This window comes from Pseudophryne corroboree, chromosome 7 (genome assembly GCF_028390025.1).
Source record: "Pseudophryne corroboree isolate aPseCor3 chromosome 7, aPseCor3.hap2, whole genome shotgun sequence".
In the NCBI taxonomy this organism is placed as follows: domain Eukaryota; kingdom Metazoa; phylum Chordata; class Amphibia; order Anura; family Myobatrachidae; genus Pseudophryne; species Pseudophryne corroboree.
The window spans coordinates 505,496,199-505,518,268 of NC_086450.1; the positions used below are offsets into that span (position 1 = coordinate 505,496,199).

Genomic DNA, 22,070 nt, shown 5'->3' on the forward strand with positions numbered 1-22,070 from the left:
CCTCCCCCTATTTGGACATATGCCCTGTATCTGCTGTGCACCCTGACCATATACATCCTCTCTCCGCTGTAGATCCTCACTGGCTGCACTTGGGCTCCTCTCAAAGTTTGTGACACAATCGGATTCTCAAAAACATTTGATGAAGTTTGAGTAGTTGGCCAGTTTGGACCCCCCACCCCTATTAGGCAGACATTTGGTTTGTGCACCGCGGTGACAACCCTTGTACACAGCAGTGTCAGATGGAACCGTACCTTGTTTGAGTACACTGTGGGTGCGATGGGAACGGTTCCTGGAAGCATCCGCCGGCGTTTTGCCCGCTGCGGTATCACCACCGCTACATCACTGTCGCTGCTCCCGTCACTCTGCAGGACACAGAAAGCCACAGTCACCACAATACAATAACGTCCTACGATTACTATAGTTCCGTCCAGGCGTTTATCCCTCCCCACTGATCTCAGATCACCACATAAATCCAAAGTAATAATACAGTTACCACTGGACGAGTGCTAGGGGCATACTCAGACAGTACGAACCCTAGGGCAGATTCTATTAAGACAAAGTATCCTACCGTCCATATACTCTTATTAAAATGAAGACCTATAAAAGGGATTCTGCCTAAAACTCATAAATTCCCCATATTATGACGTGACAAATTAGTCTCCAGCTTCTTCTCCTCGTGCCTAATTCAGAGATGTACGAAAATCTGATAGTCCGCGCACATCTCCGATGTTTTCCCGATCAGAGCGCGCGCAGGATCTATTCTGCAACAGTTCAGGGGCCGTGTCTATATTGCTGGGGAACCCCAAGAGGAGTTTTACACGGGTGACACCCCTTACAGTTATTTACAGCCCCTAAAATAAGGGTTCGTGAAGGCGGCTAGTGGCCCGGATTGCACTTGCTGACAGATTATGGCATGTATGCGCCCTCCTGCAACTTTCACTGAGCACCCAGCGGCCAGAGTGAAAGCAATCAATGTTTTAGACAGGCGTTAGTCAGACGCGTGTAATATTCCCAGGGCAACAGAAACCATTTGTCAGCTTTCCAAAGATCTAAAATGCACAACAGGAATCAAACGTATGCAGAGAGTTTCAGGATAGGTCATATCTGTTTATTAAAAGCCGATTACATCAGACCTTTACTAATGCTGACCATGCATAGTCAAAGAGGTCTGTCAGACCAGCAGTCATTTTATGGTTGGTTCTAAATCGGAGTTGGAGAAGGGACCTTCTGACGTCACTAGGGGAGGAGACACGTCACCAGGGGGAGGAGCTACGGCCAAACAGGGTACCAAAAAGTAAGCTCGCCACGATTCGGGCTCGGTGGCCGATTACTAAAGGTAATAGTTGGTGGCGTGGATAGTAGAGGACCTATCCTGCTAGCCTAGCTCCTCCCCCTTGTGTCGTGCCTCCTCCCCCTGACGTAAAAGGTCCCTTAGGCCACTTGAATCTAGCATCAACCGTCATTTTATATTGCAGCCTCTTGGCCATCATATCAAAGGCATAAAGATATCTCAGCGTATAAGGCCACACCATATCAGAGTTCCGCCCCAGGGGAGGAAACATTTTCTCCACTCCTCCCGTGAGGAACAGTCAGGGGGTCGGCCAAAGCAGCACATACACTGCCTAATGCGGCGACCAATTATAGGATCAGTCGGGCATGATAATCACAAATCAGTCACGGTCAAACACTATGCAATCATCGGACCGATCTGTCGATAATCTGATTGGACCGTTAATGGCATAATTTACGGCCATCTTTAATCTGAAACCAGATTACGAAACACCTCCCCTCTTATGTCTACTGTACAATAATGGGGGTGATGCTCAGTCAAACGCAAGTCAGTTCTGCAAACGGATTTAGCATGTTTTCTGAACCGAGCGTACGCCGAGCGGTACATGACATAACCGCACCACCCCCTGCGCAGCAGTCTTACCAGCCAGCAAGGTGTGAGGGGCGGTGCTATGATTACACTGCTATAGCGCCAAAATATTCTGTCGCACTTTACAATAGGGAACACGGTAATACAAGACTGGGTAATGAGAGGGTCATGCTCGCAAGCTTACTCTATGGGGATGACGCAAATCGGGTCGCACAGCCCCGCCTCATGTGGGGTGATAATTAAGCGCCATCAGCGTGAATGTGTGTGTACATATGATAGGGAATATAGCGCAAGCGGAACTGGGGCAGGGACGGGTGTGAATGGCCAAATGTTCTCTGCAATGTGAGCGCTATATAAATAACTACTACTTGCGCCGCCCATTGGACGTCAGTCAGGACGCTATATAGGCCAACCTGGGCAGACGCGCAGTGGAACCACAAGTCCCAGCATGTGTTCCATGGCAGGGCAAGCCAGCACTGGTCATTCCACAACACCTGGAGAGCAGGTCAGCCATAAGCTCTGCATCAGATACTGTGGCCACAGGACTAGCATTGCACCCCTGCCAAATGGCCACTTCTCTGTACAGTGCCTGTACCCCCTCCAGGGGTAATACACCCAGCATCTGCCCCCCAGTTATTAGCATTACAACCAACACCCCGCTGTGTGACCGCTATATACTCACATCAACTAGTGATACACAACCGTGAGCCGCCATCTCTTCCCTTTTATAGTCCCCGCCTATTACATTCCCCGCTCATTGGCCGAGCCAGCTGCCAATCACCGCCATCCCGCTGCACAGGGTGGCTGATTGGCTGCTCTCTGCTAGGTACGCGTCTCTTGACCCGGGCGGCGCACGGCATGCCGGGAGATGTAGTTCTGGGGACGGGAAGCAGCGTGGAGAAGAGAGCACAGCCTGGGGGCAGGATCTGAGTCTGCACTCTGCAGTGCAAAAGCAGACATGGTTACCACCCAACAGGGCAATATATAGATGTAAGAATGATTGCATATCAGTATGACCATTACACTAATGTAATAGGAACAGGAAATAATTCTATTTAACATATTCCAAAGGGGATTATTTTCATTGTGGGTGGATATGAAACAAATTGTAATGCAATCAAAACCGCTATAATTTTATTTTATTTGTTCATTTAATTTAAGGCACATAAGTATAAAAAAAAAATAAAAAAAAACCCATTGGATACTACCGATATAGTGAGTGGTTACTAGGAGTCAGAGCACTGCAGCAAGAAATAACTATAGTTCTATAAAACACTAGCGTCTCCTTTATATTTGCCCAGATCTGTCACTGACTGTGTGAATAACGCTGGGAGTGGCTAGGAGCTCTCATTGGCTTAGCGGTAGGGTAGATGCTAGATTCAAGTGGCCTAAGGGACCTTTTATTTCAGGGGGAGGAGGCACGACACAAGGGGGAGGAGCTAAGCCAGCGGGATAGTTCTTCCACTATCCACGCCACCAACTAATACCTTTAGTAATCAGGTGGCGAGCCACCGAGCCCAAAGGGTGGCGAGCGAAGCGAGCCCGCGGGGGTACTTTTCGGGTACCCTGTTCAGCCGTAGCTCCTCCCCCTGGTGACATGTCTCCTCCCCTAGTGACGTCAGAAGGTCCCTTCTCCCACTCCGATTTAGAACCGACAGCACACCCGCTCCTCCCCCACCCACCGCAACCACCCCTCCACCACCACCGTCGCAAACACCCTTCCCCCACTCACGGCACCCTACAGACGCCCTCCCCCACCCACTGCTCCGACGCAACTGCCCATCTCCCACCAGCAATCGCCCCTCCCCCACCTATGTCAACCCCTCCACCATCCGCTTCTCCCCCCGCACCCACCACAGCACCCACTAAGCGATTTATCTTCCCCTGCATGCGCTGTTCACGCCGTCACAAGGGGCTACGGAACCCTTAACCATTGCACGCCCTTTGTCCGTACAATATGTAACCACTTAAAGATTTGATTGGAGGTAATACTCCATATAATACAAATATTGCACGGCCCAAGCCCCTTGCGACGGTGTGAAGAGCGCCCGTAGGGCGTGATGAGCCACCTAGTACACAATGTTTATGTAAAAGTTACCATACGTTGGCAGAAGTTTGTGCGGCATTTGCCCTGCAGCACAGCACATTGCACTTATTGTTCAGTCATTACAAACACAGCGGCTATGAACGGTTTATAGTAGTATTGAACCCATACTTTGCAATCCTCCCCGAATATCCAGGAGACTCCCTGAATAGTAGCAATCTCCCTAACTCCTGGAAGAGTCTACCAATCTCCGTAGTTGCACCTTACCCCCATTAAGTAGCTTATATACTAAATAAAAATAAACATAGAATTTGTCGGCAGATAAGAACCACTTGGCCCATCTAGTCTGCCCCTTTTTTTTTTTTTATATTATTTTTTTTTATCACTAACCTTATTTGATCCTTATTTCTTTGTAAGGATATCCTTATGTCTATCCCATGCATGTTTAAATTGCTCTACTGTCTTAGCCTCTACCACCTCTGATGGGAGGCTATTCCACTTGTCCACTACCCTTTCTGTGAAATAATTTTTCCGCAAATTTCCCCTGAACCTCCCCCCCTCCAGTCTCAGTGCATGTCCTCGTGTCCTATTGCTTCTCTTCATTTGGAGAATGTTTCCCTCCTGGACTTTGTTAAAACCCTTCATATATTTGAAAGTTTCTATCATGTCCCCCCTTTCCCTTCTCTGCTCCAAACTATACATATTGAGATTTTAGTCTTTCTGGGTATGTTTTGTGATGTAGGCCATGCACCATTTTAGTTGCCCTCCTTTGTACAGTTTCTAATGTATTAATATCCTTTTGAAGATATGGCCTCCAGAACTGAATACAGTATTCTAGATGAGGCCGTACCAATGACCTATACAGTGGCATTATTACTTCTTTCTTTCTGCTGCTGATTCCTCTCCCAATGCAGCCAAGCATCTGACTAGCCTTCCTCATTGCCTTGTTACATTGCTTACCTGCCTTTAAGTCATCTGAAATAGTGACTCCTAGATCCCTTTCCTCCTCAGTAGTTTCCAGTATAGTGCCATTAATACTGTATTTAGCTTTAGGATTTTTGAGACCCAAGTGCATGATTTTGCATTTTTGGGCATTAAACTGTAATTGCCAGACTCTTGACCATTCCTCTAGTCTACCTAGATCCTCAATCATTTGTTTTACCCCACCTGGTGTGTCTACCCTGTTGCATACCTTTGTGTCATCTGCAAAAAGGCATACTTTCCCTTTAATGCCATTTGCAATGTCACCAATAAAGATATTAAAAAGCACTGGTCCAAGTACAGATCCCTGGGGTACTCCACTGGTAACATTTCCCTCCTGTGAATGCACTCCATTTACCACAACTCTGTTTTCTATCCTTCAACCAAGATCTTATCCATTCAATAATCCTAATATCCAATCCCAAACTTTCAAGTTTATTTAGCAGTCTGCGATGTGGAACTGTATCAAAAGCCTTACTAAAGTCTAGATAAGCTATATCCATGGCTCCACCATTATCCATCACTTTAGTCACACAATCAAAAAAGTCAATAAGATTTGTTTGACATGATCTCCCACCAGTGAATCCATGCTGTTTGGGATCCAGTAAATTGCCGGATTTGAGATGATCTACAACTCTTTCTTTTAAGAGTGTTTCCATCAATTTCCCTACTACTGATGTAAGACTCACTGGTCTGTAGTTGTTTGCCTCTTCCTTGCTTTCACTTTTGTGCAGTGGGACTACGTTTGCTCTTTTCCAGTCCCCTGGAATTTATCCTGTAGCTAATGACTGGTTAAATAATTCTGTCAATGGTGCTACCAGCACCTCTTTAAGTTCTTTTAGTATCCTTGGATGTATCCCATCTGGCCCCATAGATTTGTCCACTTTCAGCTTTGAGAGTTCTGTTAGGACCTTCTCCTCTGTAAATGTACTGGTTTCATTTTCCTGAATATCCCTGCAACTTAACTGTGGCCCCTTCCCCTCTCTTTCAGTAGTAAATACTGAGCAAAAATAATCATTAAGATGATCTGCTATTAAATTGTCTCCTTCAACAAGACTCCCAGTGTCCGTCTTTAGTTTTATAATTCCGCCTTTTGTTTTTCTCTTTTCGCTTATATACCTAAAAAAAGTTTTGCCTCCTTTACCCACTGACTGGGCCATTTTCTCCTCAGCTTGTGCCTTTGCACATCTGATTACCTTCTTTGTCTCCTTCTGTCTAACAAGATGTATCTTTTTGTCTTCATTATTTTGTGTCTGCTTATATTTCCTAAAAGCCATCTTTTTTGCTCTCACAATATTTGCTACTTCTTTTGCAAACCACACTGGCTTCCTTTTCCTTGTGTTTTTCCTAACAGTTTTGATACAAAGGTCTGTTGCCTTCAATATTGCACATTTGAATGTTTTCCACCTCTCCTGCACTGTTTCCAAGTTCCTCCACTCTGCCAAAGAATCGCTTACACATTTTCCCATCCCTACAAAATCAGCCTTCCTAAAATCCAACACCTTTGTTTTTGTATGGGACGAGTCAGTCTCTGTCTTAATGCTGAACCATACTGCTTGAGGATCACTGGATCCGAGGTTTTCACCCACTTTTACGTCCGATAATCTGTCTCCATTTGTAAGTATTAAGTCTAATATTGCGTCTTTCCGAGTGGGCTCCCTCACCAATTGGTGGAGGGATGCTCCCTGAAGGGAATTTAAAATGTTCCTACTTCTAGTGGAACTAGCAACAGACACCTCCCAGTTTACATCAGGAAGATTAAAGTCTCCCATGATTATTACCTCTCCTTTTAATGCCATTTTAGTTATGTCCTGCAATAGGTTCTTGTCAAGTTCCTCTTCATGACCTGGTGGCCTGTATATCACGCCAATACGAATAATCAACTTTTCCCCTGTTTCTATGGTCACCCAAAGGGCCTCAGTTTTTTCTTCAATACTTTGTATTAATGTAGTATTTATGGCATTTTTTACATACATTGCTACCCCTCCTCCGATTTTTCCAATTCTGTCCTTCCTAAACAAAGTATATCCCGGTATAGCTATGTCCCAGTCATGATTTTCATTGTACCATGACTCTGTAATTGCCACAATGTCTAGATCATCCCTTGTCATTATTGCAGTTAGTTCTGGGATTTTATTTCCTAAGCTCCTAGCATTTGCACACATAGCTTTTAGAGTTTTGTTTGTGCTTTTTCTGTTCCTAGCTATGTTCTTCTCTCTGCCTATTTTTATTTGGTTTTGATCTGAATTATCTTCTGTTGCTGTGGATATGCTTCCTATTCCCTTTGCCTGCAGAAACAATACCTCTGTGTTGGGGGAGCAGATTTCTTTATTCCTATTTGGTTCACTGCCCCCCTTTGTTAGTTTAATTAGCTCTTGATGAAGCATCCAAACTGTTCAGTTAGTATTCTCGTTCCCCTTGAAGATGGGTGCAGGCCGTCACTTTTGTATAAGCTCCTATCTTACAGAAACAAAAAGAGAAAACCCTGTGGCGCAGAGAAGATGTTCCATGTACAAGATATTGAATAAGGAAGTCAATACAGTCCCTTTCGTCTTTGGTCCTCCATAAGTGTTTCCCAACTTGTAGTACCTCAAAGATAGGAGAGAGACACTTAGTGTAACACTGTGGGGAATTGTACGGAATTGATAATATAATGGCACACTCACATGGACTTAGAATAATTAATGCTCGTCATCCACCCAATTTGAGAGTAATAGCCTCATGTATCTTCCTCCAGTAGAATCTCAAATAAGGGAGAGACACTTAGTGTAACACCGTTGGGATAATTCAACAAACTAGTGTTAATAATAGGTAGCACACTCACATTTGAGTTAGGTCATAAATGCTCATCATCCACCAAAATGGGAGTGAAAACTTGATATTCCTTCACCCAAATGGAATCTCAAGTAAGAGAGAAATACTTAGTGTAACACCGTTGGGAATTTAAATAAACCAATGAGAAGTAGGTAACACACTCACATTCAGTTGGGATAAATAAAGCTCATCATCCTCCAATTTGAATGTGTTGTCATCAAATATCCTCCTCCAGTGAAATATGTAAAATAGATGAAGCAAAATAGTGCAACACGGTTTTTCATAAAAACATAGGATTTTTAATAACCAGGTTACTCACATTTGATAAAAACATAACATCAAATGTGAGTAACCTGGTTATTAAAAATTTGTCCAGAGCACCTGCCGCCATTTTTCTACACCCCATTTCCTATGTTTTTCTGCATAGTTTAATCACTTGGCCTTGTTTCCACAAAGGCATGGCTTTCTGGCCAATTTTTCCATGACGACAACTTCTGACCAGACCGCATGGTTGCAGCTGGTTCCCACTGGTTTCTGCCAGTTTTGAGCTGATGGCCTTGCATGTTGTCTATTTCTTTGTGCTTTAATGCTGAAAAATACAGGCAGATACTTATCCATCAATCATTCCCATCAGGGAGGCATCCGATCGGCTTAAAATGTATTCTGCAGCAGGACAATGACCCCAAACATACAGCAATGTCATTAAGAACTATCTTCAGCGTAAAGAAGAACGAGTCCTGAAAGTGATATAGCCCCCACGGAGCCCTAATCTCAACATCGAGCCTGTCTGGGATTACATGAGACAGAAGGATTTGCGCAAGCCTACATCCATAGATGATGTGGTTAGTTTTCCAAGATGTTTGGAACAACCTCCCTGCAGAGTTCCTTCAAAAAGTCTGTGAAAGTGTACCTAGAAGAATTGATGCTGTTTTGAAAGAAAAGGGTGGACACACCAAATATTGATTTGATTTAGATTACTCTTCTGTTTATCAATTAACATGCAAAGTGAATGAACTATTATCACTTCTATTTTTGAAACATTCTTACCTTGCAGCATTTTTTCTACACCTGCCTAAAACTTTTGAACAGCATGGTATATGTTGATTTTGCAATTCATGCTTTGTTCCTATTAGTGGAACTGAAAGCACAGATCTCAGGCTTTCACTTCTGCCATGCATGTGTGTATTGGCTACCTCTTATCCCACCTGCGGAACAAGTGCCAGCAGTGCTGCTCTATAGAGGGATCTTTGCAATGTGATGGTGAAGTATGTGATTTCTTATTGATGAATCCTGCATCTGTGCATTAACCCACAAGCATCCTCATCTGTGTATTCAATGTATGCGATTTCTCATTGAATCATGCAAACTACAACTCCTAATCTGAATTCACACCAATGTATATTTTAGCAGTGTATGTAAATGTATTTGTATAATATTAGTACTTGCTTATAGCTGATATTTTATCTTGTGTAGATGTTGGTCAGTGGGGTGTAGTTTATTAACATACATAGACTGGTGTTTACTTTAACACAGGGTAATTTAAGTCCTTTGATCAGATGTCCAATTGGCTTTAGCTGCAGCCTTTGTTAATTAGACCTAGTATATCTTAGCATTCAGTTATGAGGCAGTTGTCGGAGTTTGGAAATATTCGAAGTTTGGAAATGACAAAGTTAGGAAAATTTAAAAACAGTTAAACCAACAGTTGAACAAACATTGAAAAACATTGGAAACCATTTAACTAACATTTTCCTTAAGCACTTACCTATTTATCTATACTTCTATTTAAAAAACACTATGTACCACAAACTATTTTTCCTAATAGCACTTCATGGTATCCTCTATAAAATGGCAACATCCTTCACTATTCCTGTTAGTCATCGCTCCATACACATTGCAGCCTCGTTAATCCACTCCCCTCTTATTAACACTCATGAGCTTTTAACCTGTCACCATAAGAAACTATCACACGACTCCCCCAACTATACCTATCCCTCTCTCCTTCTGCCTTTTCTAGCTGGTGACATATCCCCAAATCCAGTTCCCATCCACATACCACGCTCACATTCAGATGATTCACAATGGAATATAAATCCAACAAACCTTATAAATATCACGCATCTCCGTCCAAGTCACTAAAATGTGCTTTATGGAATGTACGCTCTGTTTGCAACAAATTAACATCTATTCATGACCTCTTCATTTAAAAAAACAACTCAATATGCTAGCTATAACAAAAACATGGCTCACACAATCAATCAGACACGGCCTCCCCTGCAGCGCTGTCCCATGGTGGCCTACACTTCACACATACACCCAGGCCTGATAATAGTAAAGGAGGTGGGGTTGCAATATAACTGTCCAAATCCTACAGTTTTACCACCTGTTCCTTCACTTGTATTTACATAATTTGAAGTACATTCTATTAGGATTTTCACCCCTTTCTCCCAGCATGTTGCAGCTATCCATCGCGTACTTGGGCAACCCAGAAAGTTTCTGGAAAATTTTTCTGCTTGGCTCCCTTACTTTTTATCCTCTGACATCTCCACCATCATTATAGGTGATTTCAATATCTTTATTGACAGTCCACAATCTCCCCATGCCTCCAAACTACTCTCTCTAACCTCCTCTTTTGGCCTCTCCCAATGGACTGACTCCACTACTCATCAGGAGGGCCACTGCCTTGATCTTGTATTCACCAGTCTATGCTCTGTTTCTGAACTCACTAACACTCCTTTCCCTCTCTCAGATCACAACCTTATCACCAGCATGCTGTCCTCCATTACTTCAACCTCAGTGTCCATGAAGTCTACCAAACCTTTTCTAACCAGCAGAAATATTAACGCTATTGATTTTCAACAACTATCTACCTCACTGCAACCACTGCTCTCACCAATTTATAAATTTCACCTCTCCTGATACTGCTGTATCACACTTTAACCAAACTCTAGAAACAGCACTAGATGAAGTGGCTACGGCTACCCATCACACTCCACGTAGACTTGGATGTCAACCGTGGCACTCTAAATACACAAGACACCTACAAAAACTCACGTAAAGTAGAACGCCAGTGGCATAAATCTCGTGACTCACATATAAGACTGTGTACCACTCTTATCGTAATGCTCTGGACACTGCCAAACAAACATATTTCAAATCTTTCATCTCTGCTCAATCCTCTAACCCCAAGCAACTTTATAATACATTTAAATCACTTCTTATCCCTCCCTCACCCAACCCACCAGCCACTATCAGTGCGCAAGATCTTGCTTCCAATTTCAAGGACAAGATTGATAAGATCTAAAAAGAAAATGGTATGCTCTTCCACAGCAAGTGACCTGCTCAATTCCCTTCCTGAACCCTCTAACACATTCTCTTCATTTGATCCCACAAATGAAGATGAAGTATCTGCACCCTTCTCATCTTGCTACTCTACCTCTCCCCTTAACTATACCCTCACAAATAAGTAAAGTTCTGTCTCCTGTGCTCATCCCAACCTGAACTAAAATCTGTAATCTGTCTACTGGTATCTTTCCTTCACTGGTCAAGCATGCAGTGATTACTCCCATTCTGAAAAAAAAAAAAAAAACTGACCCTAAATCTCTCTCTAACTACCGTCCCTTCTCTCAGCTCCCACGCCTCTCCAAGCCGCTTGAGAGACTCTCCTACATTCGCCTCATACACTTTCTTAACTCACAGCTTACTGGACCCACTTCAGTCAGGATTTCGTGCCCAACACTCTACAGAGACAGCACTAAGGAAGTGCATGGTTTGGTCACTGCTAAATCTAAAGGACATTACTCTCTACTTAGTCTTCTTGATCTCTCTGCTGCTTTTGACACTGTTGACCACTCTTCTCATACAAACTACAATCCCTAGGTCTTAAAGACACAGCCCTTTCTTGGTTCTCCTCCTACTTATCTAATCACTCCTTCAGTGTTCTTTTCTCCGATTCCACCTCTCCTTCGCTACTTCTCTCAGTTGGAGTACCACAAGGCTCAGTCTTAGGTCCTCGGCTTTTCTCAATCTATACCTCATCTCTTGGTAAACTAATCAACTCTTTCGGATTTCAGTATCATCTGTACGCAAATGATACCCACATCTACCTACCCTCCCCAGATTTATCACCATCTGTATTGGGCCGTGTCACTGAATGCCTTTCTGCCATTGGATGTCATCTCGCCACCTCAAACTTACTATTTCCAAAACAGAATTAATATTTCCACCGGCCAATAATAGTTCCCAACCTGATAGCTCTATCACTGTTGAGAACTCTGCAATCATCCCTACCCTACAAGCTCGCTGCCTAGGTGTCATCCTTGACTCTGAACTGTCCTTTGTTACCCACATTCAATCTGTCTCAAGATCATGTTACATACATCCAAGAAACATATACAAAATACGACCATACCTTACACAAGACACAGCAAAAACTCTAATCCATGCTCTCATTAGCTCCAGCATTGATTATTGTAATAGTCTCCTGACCGTCTTCCCAAACATAGGCTCTCACCACTACAATCCATTTTGAATGCAGCTGCGAGGCTAATCTTCCTCGCTAGACATTCTTGTGTGCTGATCCGCTCTGTCAGTCCCTCCATTGGTTAGCAGTATTCTACCGTGTTATATATAAAATACTTTGACTTACATACAAGGCTATTAACCAAACTGCACAAACAGAGCCGGCCCTAGGAATAGGTAAACTTGGCCAATGCCTAGGGCATTTGATATGCTATGGGGCACCAGCAGCTTCCGCTGATTAAAATGATATGCGGCATGCCTACATACTGTGTGCAGCATTTCGTATGCAGATACAGCCACAGTAGCACAGAGTATATAGACATTCTGCATATCATTTTAATCAGCAGAAGCTGCTTCTGCATCCTAGCCACATAGCAATGCAAATAAGATGCATTTTCATAAAAACAGGCGCCAGACGTTAGCAGAGCTGCCAGCTGACTCATGCCAGGCATCTCCTGCTGCATGGCGCATTAATGCAAGATGTATGAGGACACATCTGTATCCAAGCAGAGACCACAGTGTTAGCGGCTGTGTGAGTGCTGTGTGGGTAGGTTAGTTGCGCAATAGTGCTCGGCATACGTGTAAGGGGCATTATGTGTGTCATGTGAATAAATGCATTAATAATTTGCGGAATATGTGTAAGGGGCATTATGTGTGTCATTATGTGTATAAGGGCATTAATGTGCGGCATATGGATAAGGGACATTTTGTGTGCAAGGGCATTAATAAAGGTTAGCATAATGTATAAGGCGCATTATGTTTATAAGGACATTAATAATGTGTGTCATGTGTGTTAAGGGCATTACTGTGTGGTATTATGTGTATAAAGGCATTACTAATGTGTGGTATTATGTGTATAGGGTGCTCTACTGTGTGGCGTAATGTGAATCAAGAGCAATATGGTGGTGTATTGTGAATAAGGGGCATTACTGTGAGGAATAACATTTATAAAGTAAAGTGGTACTACTGTGTGATGTAACGTGAATAAGAAACTATCGCATGATATAATGTGAATAAAGTTGTACTACTGTGCAGTGTAATTTGAATTGGGGGGTACTACTGTGTGGCCATGCCCCTTGCCAGCAAACACACCCCTTTTTGGGCTGTGCGCCAAATGTGCACACTGTTCTTATTTAAAATATAGGTGGTGGGAGCACCAAAATTAGGACTGCTATGGGTGAGGGGTGATGGTGCTGAGAAAGGGGTGCAAGGTCAGAGGCGGAACTAGCGGTGGTGCTAGGGGGCTACAGCCAAAATCTTGCCTAGGGCATCATGTTGGTTAGGACCGGCTCCGTGCACCAACATACTTCTCTTAACTCATTTCAAAATAACTCCCTTCCCTGACCTCTCCGCTCTGCACAAGATAATAATAATAATAAATTAATATAGCGCTCTTTTTCCAATAGTACTCAAGGCGCTTAACAGATACATGGCATAATATAGTACGGAAAATAATGAAGTAAAGAACAGCTTTTCATAAAATACAGAATCATGGAGATACTAAAGGGACATTACGGAAATGCTGAGTAAACAGGAAAGTCTTGAGTCTACTTTTGAAGGATTCTATAGTTGGGGCCTCTCGCACTGTGCGGGGAAGTGAGTTCCATAGAGTCGGAGCCGCATGACTAAAAGCTCGACCCCCAGATGAATTACGGTAGATTCTAGGTACTGCTAAAAGTCCTTCATCTACAGATCGCAGTAATCGAGTGGGGCAGTATGGGGTCAGAAGCTGTTTCAGGTACCTTGGGCCTTGGTCATGTAATGCTTTGAAACTCAGTAAGCCAATCTTGAAGATGCTTCGTCATCTTACAGGCAGCCAGTGGAGGGAGTAGAGGATGGGTGTTATGTGGCTAGAACGGGGCTAGTTGGTTAACAGCCTGGCAGCTGTGTTTTGCACCAGCTGTAATCAATGCAATTCTTTTGCTGGGAAACCAAGGTAGGGGGCATTACAGTAGTCTAATCGAGATGATACAAATGCATGTATGACTTTTGGCAGATCTGAGGGAAGTGCTTGATTCTGGCTATGTTTCTCAGGTGAAAGAATGAGGATTTGATTGTGACGGATATCTGATGTTTAAGTGTCAAGCCATCATCCAGGACAACGCCAAGATTCCACACACAATCAGTGGTTTGTAATTCTAAATCCCAGAGATCTGCGTCTCTCATCCACACATATTACTTGTTCACACTCAAAGTTACATGGCTTTATCTGGGCTTCACCCACTCTGTGGAATGCCCTCCCACGCACAATAAGACTCGCCTCTAGTCTCCAAACCTTTAAACGTTCCCTGAAAACTCATCACTTCAGACAAGCCTACCAAATTCCAGACCCACCCACATAACCTACAGTGCTTCCCTATCTAATAACATCCCGTCTGTACAGTACACATAACATCACATATCTTGTCTTTCTTTACTCACACCCTCATGACACTTTGCCAACATTGCTGGGTGATCATATACAACCCATTAAGAACGGGTGGTCTTCAGTATGCTGGCTGTCGGCATCCTGGCGCACAGTATACCGGCGCCGGAATCCCGACAGCCGGCATACAGACACTTACTCTCCCTCGTGGGGGTCCACGACCCCCCTGGAGGGAGAATAAAACAGCATGCCGCGCGTATCGCGCAACCGTGCCCGCAGCGTGGCGAGTGCAGCGAGCCCGCAAGGGGCTCATTTGCGCTAATCACACTGTCGGTAAGCCGGCGGTCGGGCTCCCGGCGCCGGTATGCTGGTCACCGGGAGTCCGACCGCCGGCATACCATACTACACCCAGTAAGAACTGGTGGACCATTATGTAATAGGTAGCATCTATCCTTGTGTATCAATGCTTATTTCCCTATAGAGCGTAAGCTTGTGAGCAGGGCCTTCCTACCTCTATGTCTCTGTTTTCACCCAGTTTTGTTCCATCACTGTTCTAATTGTAAAGCGCAATGGAATATGCTGCACCATATAAGAAACTTAATAAATAATACGTTTTCTGTATGGATATAGCTGTATGTTACCACAGCAGTCTGCGGCTCAGGGGGATGACAAAGCATGATAAGAAATAGGTGTGGGCTAAAGTTTGTGATGGGATATAATGCCAGATCTGCATGCCTCGGACACCAATTCCTAGCTACACTGGAGACCGACAACAGAAATCCGTTTTCTTCAGAAGAATACACACCTCTCCTGCTGCAGCCTGCTGAAGGGCCATCCCTGCTACTCAGCCCTATTTATGCTGGGCACCCAATGGGCATTATCGCGAGCCAGCATTATCTGCAGATATATTGGCAAATCTAGCTGTGTGTACGGGCGGTCCGCCAACTACCCGAACACTTGCTGCATGGACGCTAAATCAAAGCTGGGCGAATTAACACCAATGCCCGCCCAGCATTCCAGTCAGGAATACCCTCTCGGACATGGTGGAAGTCTTTCGTCACTGGTATTGGTCACTCTGCAGACTGACCGTTTAATCAATGTGCCTACCTGTAAAAGTGCCGTCGACACAACTTGACACATTTCACATTATCAAACACAACAAGTGGAAACAAATGTGAACTTTATTCTGAGGAAATCTTCAGAGGCTTTCAGGTCAAAATCTGCACCACAAATTTATCAGCAGCAGTGCAAGCAAATTACCAAACATTTTGGTTACCACCCTAAAAGGGCGAGTTACAGAAGATACAGTCAGAAGGTTGACAGGGTCAAAAAGTCAACACAATTTTTTGGGGGGGTGTTAATTTTTTTTACCCCAAGTTGTTGAAATGTACTTGTTTGCCACATTTCAGACTCTGCGGCTCGCGCCGCTCACCACAAGGTTACTAATAATAGTTTTTGACATGGATAGTAAATTTGGTGAAATGTATCCTCTTGCGGGCTCGCTTCAATCACCGTGCGTTTCAGGCTCGGCGTCTCGCTCCGCTTCACTTGCCGCAAGGTTACTAAAGGTAATAGTTGGTTACATGGATAGTAAATGCAGCAAAAGTTGCATAAATGTGAAACTATTAAAAAAAAAAAAAGTGTTGGCCGTATGCCGACTTTCCGATCATGTTGACTTCATGGTGCCGACCTTATGACTATCAACCACCTCCCCCCTAAAATACACCATTTCAACTAACCTTTTTCTGAAATTTAATAAAGTCACTACTTCCTGTAGATAGAAATTAAGAAATAAACTCACTTATAAGAAATGTACTCCGTCTGATGCTAGAATAGGCGTGGAGTGATAAGAGAACACAAAAACACTCTAATATAGATCTATATCCCAACAAGACATTATACTGCTTCTATAGATTGTAAGCTTGCGAGCAGGGCCTTCCTACCTCTGTCTGTCTGTCTGTCTTTGCCCAGTTTTGTTCTATAATTGTTGTTCTAATTGTAAAGCGCAACGGAATATGCTGCGCTATATAAGAAACTGCTAATAAATAATAATAAATAATACTGCAGTATCAAACCTAAAGTCACAATTATATCTTTCTCAGGTGACGGATGGTGTAATGGTTAGCATTACTACTGTAGGTCATGGGTTCAATTCCCACCATGACGCTAACTGTGTGGAGTTTGTATATTCTCCCCGTACTTGCGTGGGTTTCCTCTGGTACTCCGATTTCCTCCACAATTCAAAAATATACTGGTAGGTTAATTGGCTCCAAACAAAATTAACCCTAGCGTGAATGTGTGTGTACATGTGGTAGGGAATATAGATTGTAAGCTTTGCTGGGGCAGGGACTGATGTGAATGGCCAAATATTCTCTGTGTGTGGAATATTTGTGCGCTATATAAAAAGCTGGTAATAAATACATTTACCCAGACCATGACCTCATTGGTGTACATCTCATTTCATTTACCTGTAGTGTCCTCAGGGTCGGCAAACAATGGTAGTTGCTCGGTCATTCCTGGAGATAATTATGTATCAGGTGCTGGAAAGGGGGAGGGGTCACAGACAAACAGACAGAGTGGGGGGGTGCAAATCCCCTCCCCTAAATTTCCCTTCAGCACACTAAAAATTACCTGTAACCATACCTGAACCTATCTGGTAATAGAAATTCAGAGAATTAGTCACACGTTTGCAAACACATGTTTAGCTGCTGAGCCACTTCACGGCTTCTCCCATATCAGCAGTCTTTACACTGCATAATAGCAGTGCCCACATAGGGCCATGTAATTTGTCACAGTAGGCCTCATGATAAAGGCTACTACTAAAACACATGCAGACAGAGCTAACTTACCCGGGAGCCATACCTAGGATCTCCCATTGGCACTACAAGGAACAGCATGCCTTCCAAATACTGCTCCCATTCAATGCCTCTTGCACACAAGCAGACAAACAATGGTAGTTGCTCGATCATTCCTGGAGATAATTATGTATCAGGTGCTGGAAAGGGGGAGGGGTCACAGACAAACAGAGGGGGGGGGGGGTGCAAATCCCCACCCCTAAATTTCCATTCAGCACACTAAAAATGTCCTCAGGGTCACTAACTGGTTGACAGATAGTACTGTAGCTCACCCTGGATCTGGTTGAGCTGGGAAGACTTACTGTACAGTATAAATAGTAGCACTGGAGTATTTTCTTCTCCATAGTAGTGAAAGCTTAGCTGAATGAGTGCCGCTGCTACTAAGTTGCAGCATCATTCTATGGAATTACACCTGTTATATGATGGATCAGTTTTATGCATCACTAGCCCTCATGTTACATACTGTAGTTCATCTTGCTACAGTAGCCTTATGCTACTGGCTCTAAAGCCCCATACTCACTAGACGAGAAAATTAAAGATCTCGCTCAGAAGGGCCGATACGAGACAGATCTTTTACAATCTCATCCAGTGTGGACATGTACAGACGAGGGAGGTCCTCATTAATGACAGCCAAGCAGCAGGTGATAAATTTAGCACATCTAGGATCAGATTCTCAGACATGCGGGGGGACGCCCAGCACAGGGCTAATCTGGCCCTGCCCCCCCCCCTACCCCCCGCAATGGTGCAAAAGTATCACAGCGGCAATGCTTTTGTACCCGCTGAGTAGCTCCCTGCCAGAGCAGATCCTACGCAGCCCATCTGCGCTGGCTGGAGGCTACCTGCCGTGTCCCAGATCGCAGCCGCCACGGCCCGCCCCCGCTATGGTCCGGACATGCCTGCGTCCTCCGGACCGCCCCCCGCCAACAGCGTTTTAACGCCTTTGGCACGCCACCTTCCACCCCACTACCACCTCTGCCTGTCAATCAGGTAGAGCAATCACAACCCTGAGACGCTTTTAGCATCTCACAGGGCTCCCAGGGTGCGCACACGCACTCACCAAAGGGCCTCAGACCGCGATCCAGTCTGAATTAGGCCCCAAGTTTCCTCCAAGATAACAGCCTATGGAGTCCATTTATCATCGAGTTTTAGATATTTGAAACTCGTTGCTTATGATAAATGATGCTGCAGCCGATCAGCTCCTATTGTGTTTGAAAAATGACAGTTGGGAGCTGATTGACTGGGACACCATTTACCATACGCAACAAGTTTTAAAACAACTCATTGCGTATGATAAAACTCATTGATAAACCAGCCACAGTGCTTATTATCTTTGCTCTAGTTTATGCTATGTACAGATGCGTCCTCATTCATTCAATATGAAGTGTTCTGCTGCGTACGCACCTGCGTCTTTACCATTCATATATGTAGGCTATTTGGTTTATCCACGTTATACGAGTGCACTTACCGTGTATGTTCCTCTACAATACTGGATTCACTGCTCTCTCTGGCGACAGTGGACAGGACTCTACTTCCTGTCACATCCGCTGAGCGGTGATAACTGAAGACTGCCTCTCATGGAGGATGTGTGCTACTGAGGCCGCTGCTCTGACTGGGGATGCCTCAGTCAGGTTACTGCACAGTGTCACCGCTGTGTTTCTTGAATACAGCATCCGCCTTCAAGTTCTGCTCTCCCTGATACAACATTTGCCCAACTTATCAGACCTGGTGGCCAGTGCAGGGGTGTATCTACCTATTGGCCAGGATGGCACTCGCCAGGGGCGCCAGGCAAGGAGGGGGCGCCGCCTGGCTGTGCCACCCGCGGCCAAAGGATAGAAAAGCAGTACTGTCAGACTGTACCTGGTGAGAGTCTGTTACTGCTGGAGCGGCGCGGGTGTCCGGCAGAACCGCACTTGTAATCAGACTCAAAATAAACTACAGCTCCCAGCAGCCCTTGTTGCTGGGAGCTCCTGGCAGCAAGGGCTGCTGGGAACTGTAGTTTATTGCGAGTCTGCCGGACTGCCGGTTGTGAGTCTGCCGGTGCTGCCGGACACTAGTCTGATCGGGATCAGTACTAAATGCCGCCGGCCGGAATCCCGGCGGTCGAAATACCGACACCGGAATCCCGACCACACAATCCCGACAGGGGTGGCGAGCGTAGCGCAGCCCCTTGCGGGCTCGCTTCGCTCGACGCGCTGCGGGTACCGTGCCTCGCTACGCTCAGCACACTATTATATTCTCTCTGTGGGTGTCGTGGACACCCACGGAGGGAGAATATGTCGGGATTGTGGCGGTCGGGATTCCGGCATCGGTATTTCGACCGCCGGGATTCCGGCCGGCGGCATCTTGACCGCATCCCGTCTGATCACTAGTGCAGTGCGGTGCTGCCGGACACTAGTCTGATCACTAGTGCAGTGCGGTGCTGATGGACACTAGTCTGATCACTAGTGCAGTGCGGTGCTGCCGGACACTAGTCTGATCACTAGTGCAGTGCGGTGCTGCTGGACACTAGTCTGATCACTAGTGCAGTGCGGTGCTGCCGGACACTAGTCTGATCACTAGTGCAGTGCGGTGCTGATGGACACTAGTCTGATCACTAGTGCAGTGCGGTGCTGCCGGACACTAGTCTGATCACTAGTGCAGTGCGGTGCTGCTGGACACTAGTCTGATCACTAGTGCAGTGCGGTGCTTACGGACACCGGCGCTGCGCCGGCAGTAACAGACTCTCACCAGGTACACAGCAATTGTTATATAGCACAGTGCTATAGATCTATTTGTTGTTGAAGATAATACAAAAGTGTCAGTGTTTGGGAGAAGGGACTGTAGAATCTGGAAATCTACACGATTTTCATGCATGTTAGATGTTAGTAAGTAGTAAGTAAATGAAAACTTTAACTTGAGTGTATTTCAAGGCCATGTTCAAGGAAACGTATATCAGTTAATTGTATAATTGATCATTTTATTTTGGAAGTGATGGCACCCTGATGTTTTTTCTAACAGGAAGTACTTCTACCGTCCAACTAATAGTGTTTGGTTAATGGCTGGGTCCATTTGAGGCTCATCTCACAGCATCTCATTAGCATTTCATTCAGGATGCAGTCAAGATGCCGTCATTTGGCATCCCGGCGGTCGCAAAGCCGACGCCAGCATCCTGACACTGCTCGGAAATGCTGATGCTGGCATCCCATCATAGATAGCGATGGAGAATGCCAAAATCCGGATCGAGTTGGTGCCAAAGTCTGTACTGGCAAGCCACGTGGGAGGGTTAGGGTTAGGCTGCGAGGGTGGGAGGGCTAGGGTTAGGCTGCAGGGAGGGAGATTAGGAAGGGTGGGTTAGGGTTAGGCACCACTGAAGAGGCTTTTGGGGGAGTCGGGTAGGTTACGGTCAGGCTGTGGGAAAGGTGGGTTAGGGGGGAGGGATGGTGTAACGTGATTACGAGACACTACTGTGCGGTGTAATGTGAATGAGGGACACTACTGTGTGGCATAATTTGAATTGGAAGTACTATTGTGTCCACACCCTTCCCCCACAAGACCATGCCCCATTTCCAATACTCACACCTTACTCCAAATGTGTTTAGGGGGGGCGCCAGCCCCTTACTTTGCCAGGGGCGCTCGGACCCCTAGATACACCCCTGGGCCAGTGCAACCTCCTTTGCTCAGGCTCTCAAAATGGCTGCTTAACCCATTTTCCTCCTACAGTATATGCTGCAGCTCTCTGTTTCTTACTGCAACAGTCACTTTCCTCCTCAATTAGCTATATAATAGATAACTTGCTCAGGCAGGGTATCACAATAAGGCTCAGGTTTATTAAACCTTGGAAAGTGATAAACTGGAGAGAGATAAAGTACCAACAAATCAGCTCCTACCTTTTTTTTATTTCAAACACAGCCTGTAACATAGTAGTTAAGAGCTGGTTCTTTATCTCTGTCCACCTTATCTCTCTCTGAGGCTTAGTACATAGACCCCTAAGTCCCCAAACACTCAAGGGACCAAAGTGAAATAAAAGCTTCATCATGAAGACACACACAGGTCGCATCTGTGTAAATAGCAGGTAATAATTCTCATTTACCTACCGCCTCGTACCTGTGAAATGAGGTCCCTGTGCAGGTACTGAATTCAGCCTCTGTAGTGGTCAGCAGCGGGTGGGTCACGGACACATCGGAGGCATGCAGTGCCTCAGTAGCCTCTTCCGGGAGATAAACCACAGGAGTCTCCGGCGGTGTGTCGAAGGGGACCATGCTTGCTGCAGTGACCTCCTCTACATCTTCTGCCACATCTGCGACCACAATATCCATGGGAAGTTTCTTTGGGAGCTGGTAACAGGAGAGATTAGTCAGACTTTACTGTATTACAAGATATACAGTAAGGGAAGATGTATCAAACCTTAGAGATGAAGTGGATAGGTTGCCCAAAGTAAACATTTCACCTGTCAATTCAAAAACTGTGCTCGATAAATGACAGGAAATTGGTTGCTCAGGGCAACTTCTCCATGGCTTGATACAGCTTCCCTATGGACACTTCATTATGGGTCATTTACAAATGGCAGAAGTGCAAACCTGTAGTTCTACTCCAGTATCTGCTGTAGTGTGAATGGTAGCGTTTAATGAGCAGGTC

General features: G+C 45.0%; 1 protein-coding gene across 2 annotated transcripts in view; it reads right to left on the reverse strand.

The window, feature by feature from the left end:
- Positions 1 to 22,070, reverse strand: part of LOC134945842 (NFATC2-interacting protein-like) — a 60,605-nt gene that overhangs the window by 27,888 nt on the left and 10,647 nt on the right. Inside the window, exons 2-3 of one of the 2 annotated variants that reach the window (XM_063935363.1) lie at positions 21,530 to 21,769; positions 252 to 362 (exon numbers count right to left, since the gene is read on the reverse strand). In XM_063935363.1, coding sequence (XP_063791433.1) covers positions 252 to 362; positions 21,530 to 21,769 — 351 coding nt within the window. Of the gene's footprint in view, positions 1 to 251; positions 363 to 2,561; positions 2,627 to 21,529; positions 21,770 to 22,070 lie in introns of those variants that run through there. The other variant, XM_063935364.1, reaches the window with a different exon arrangement.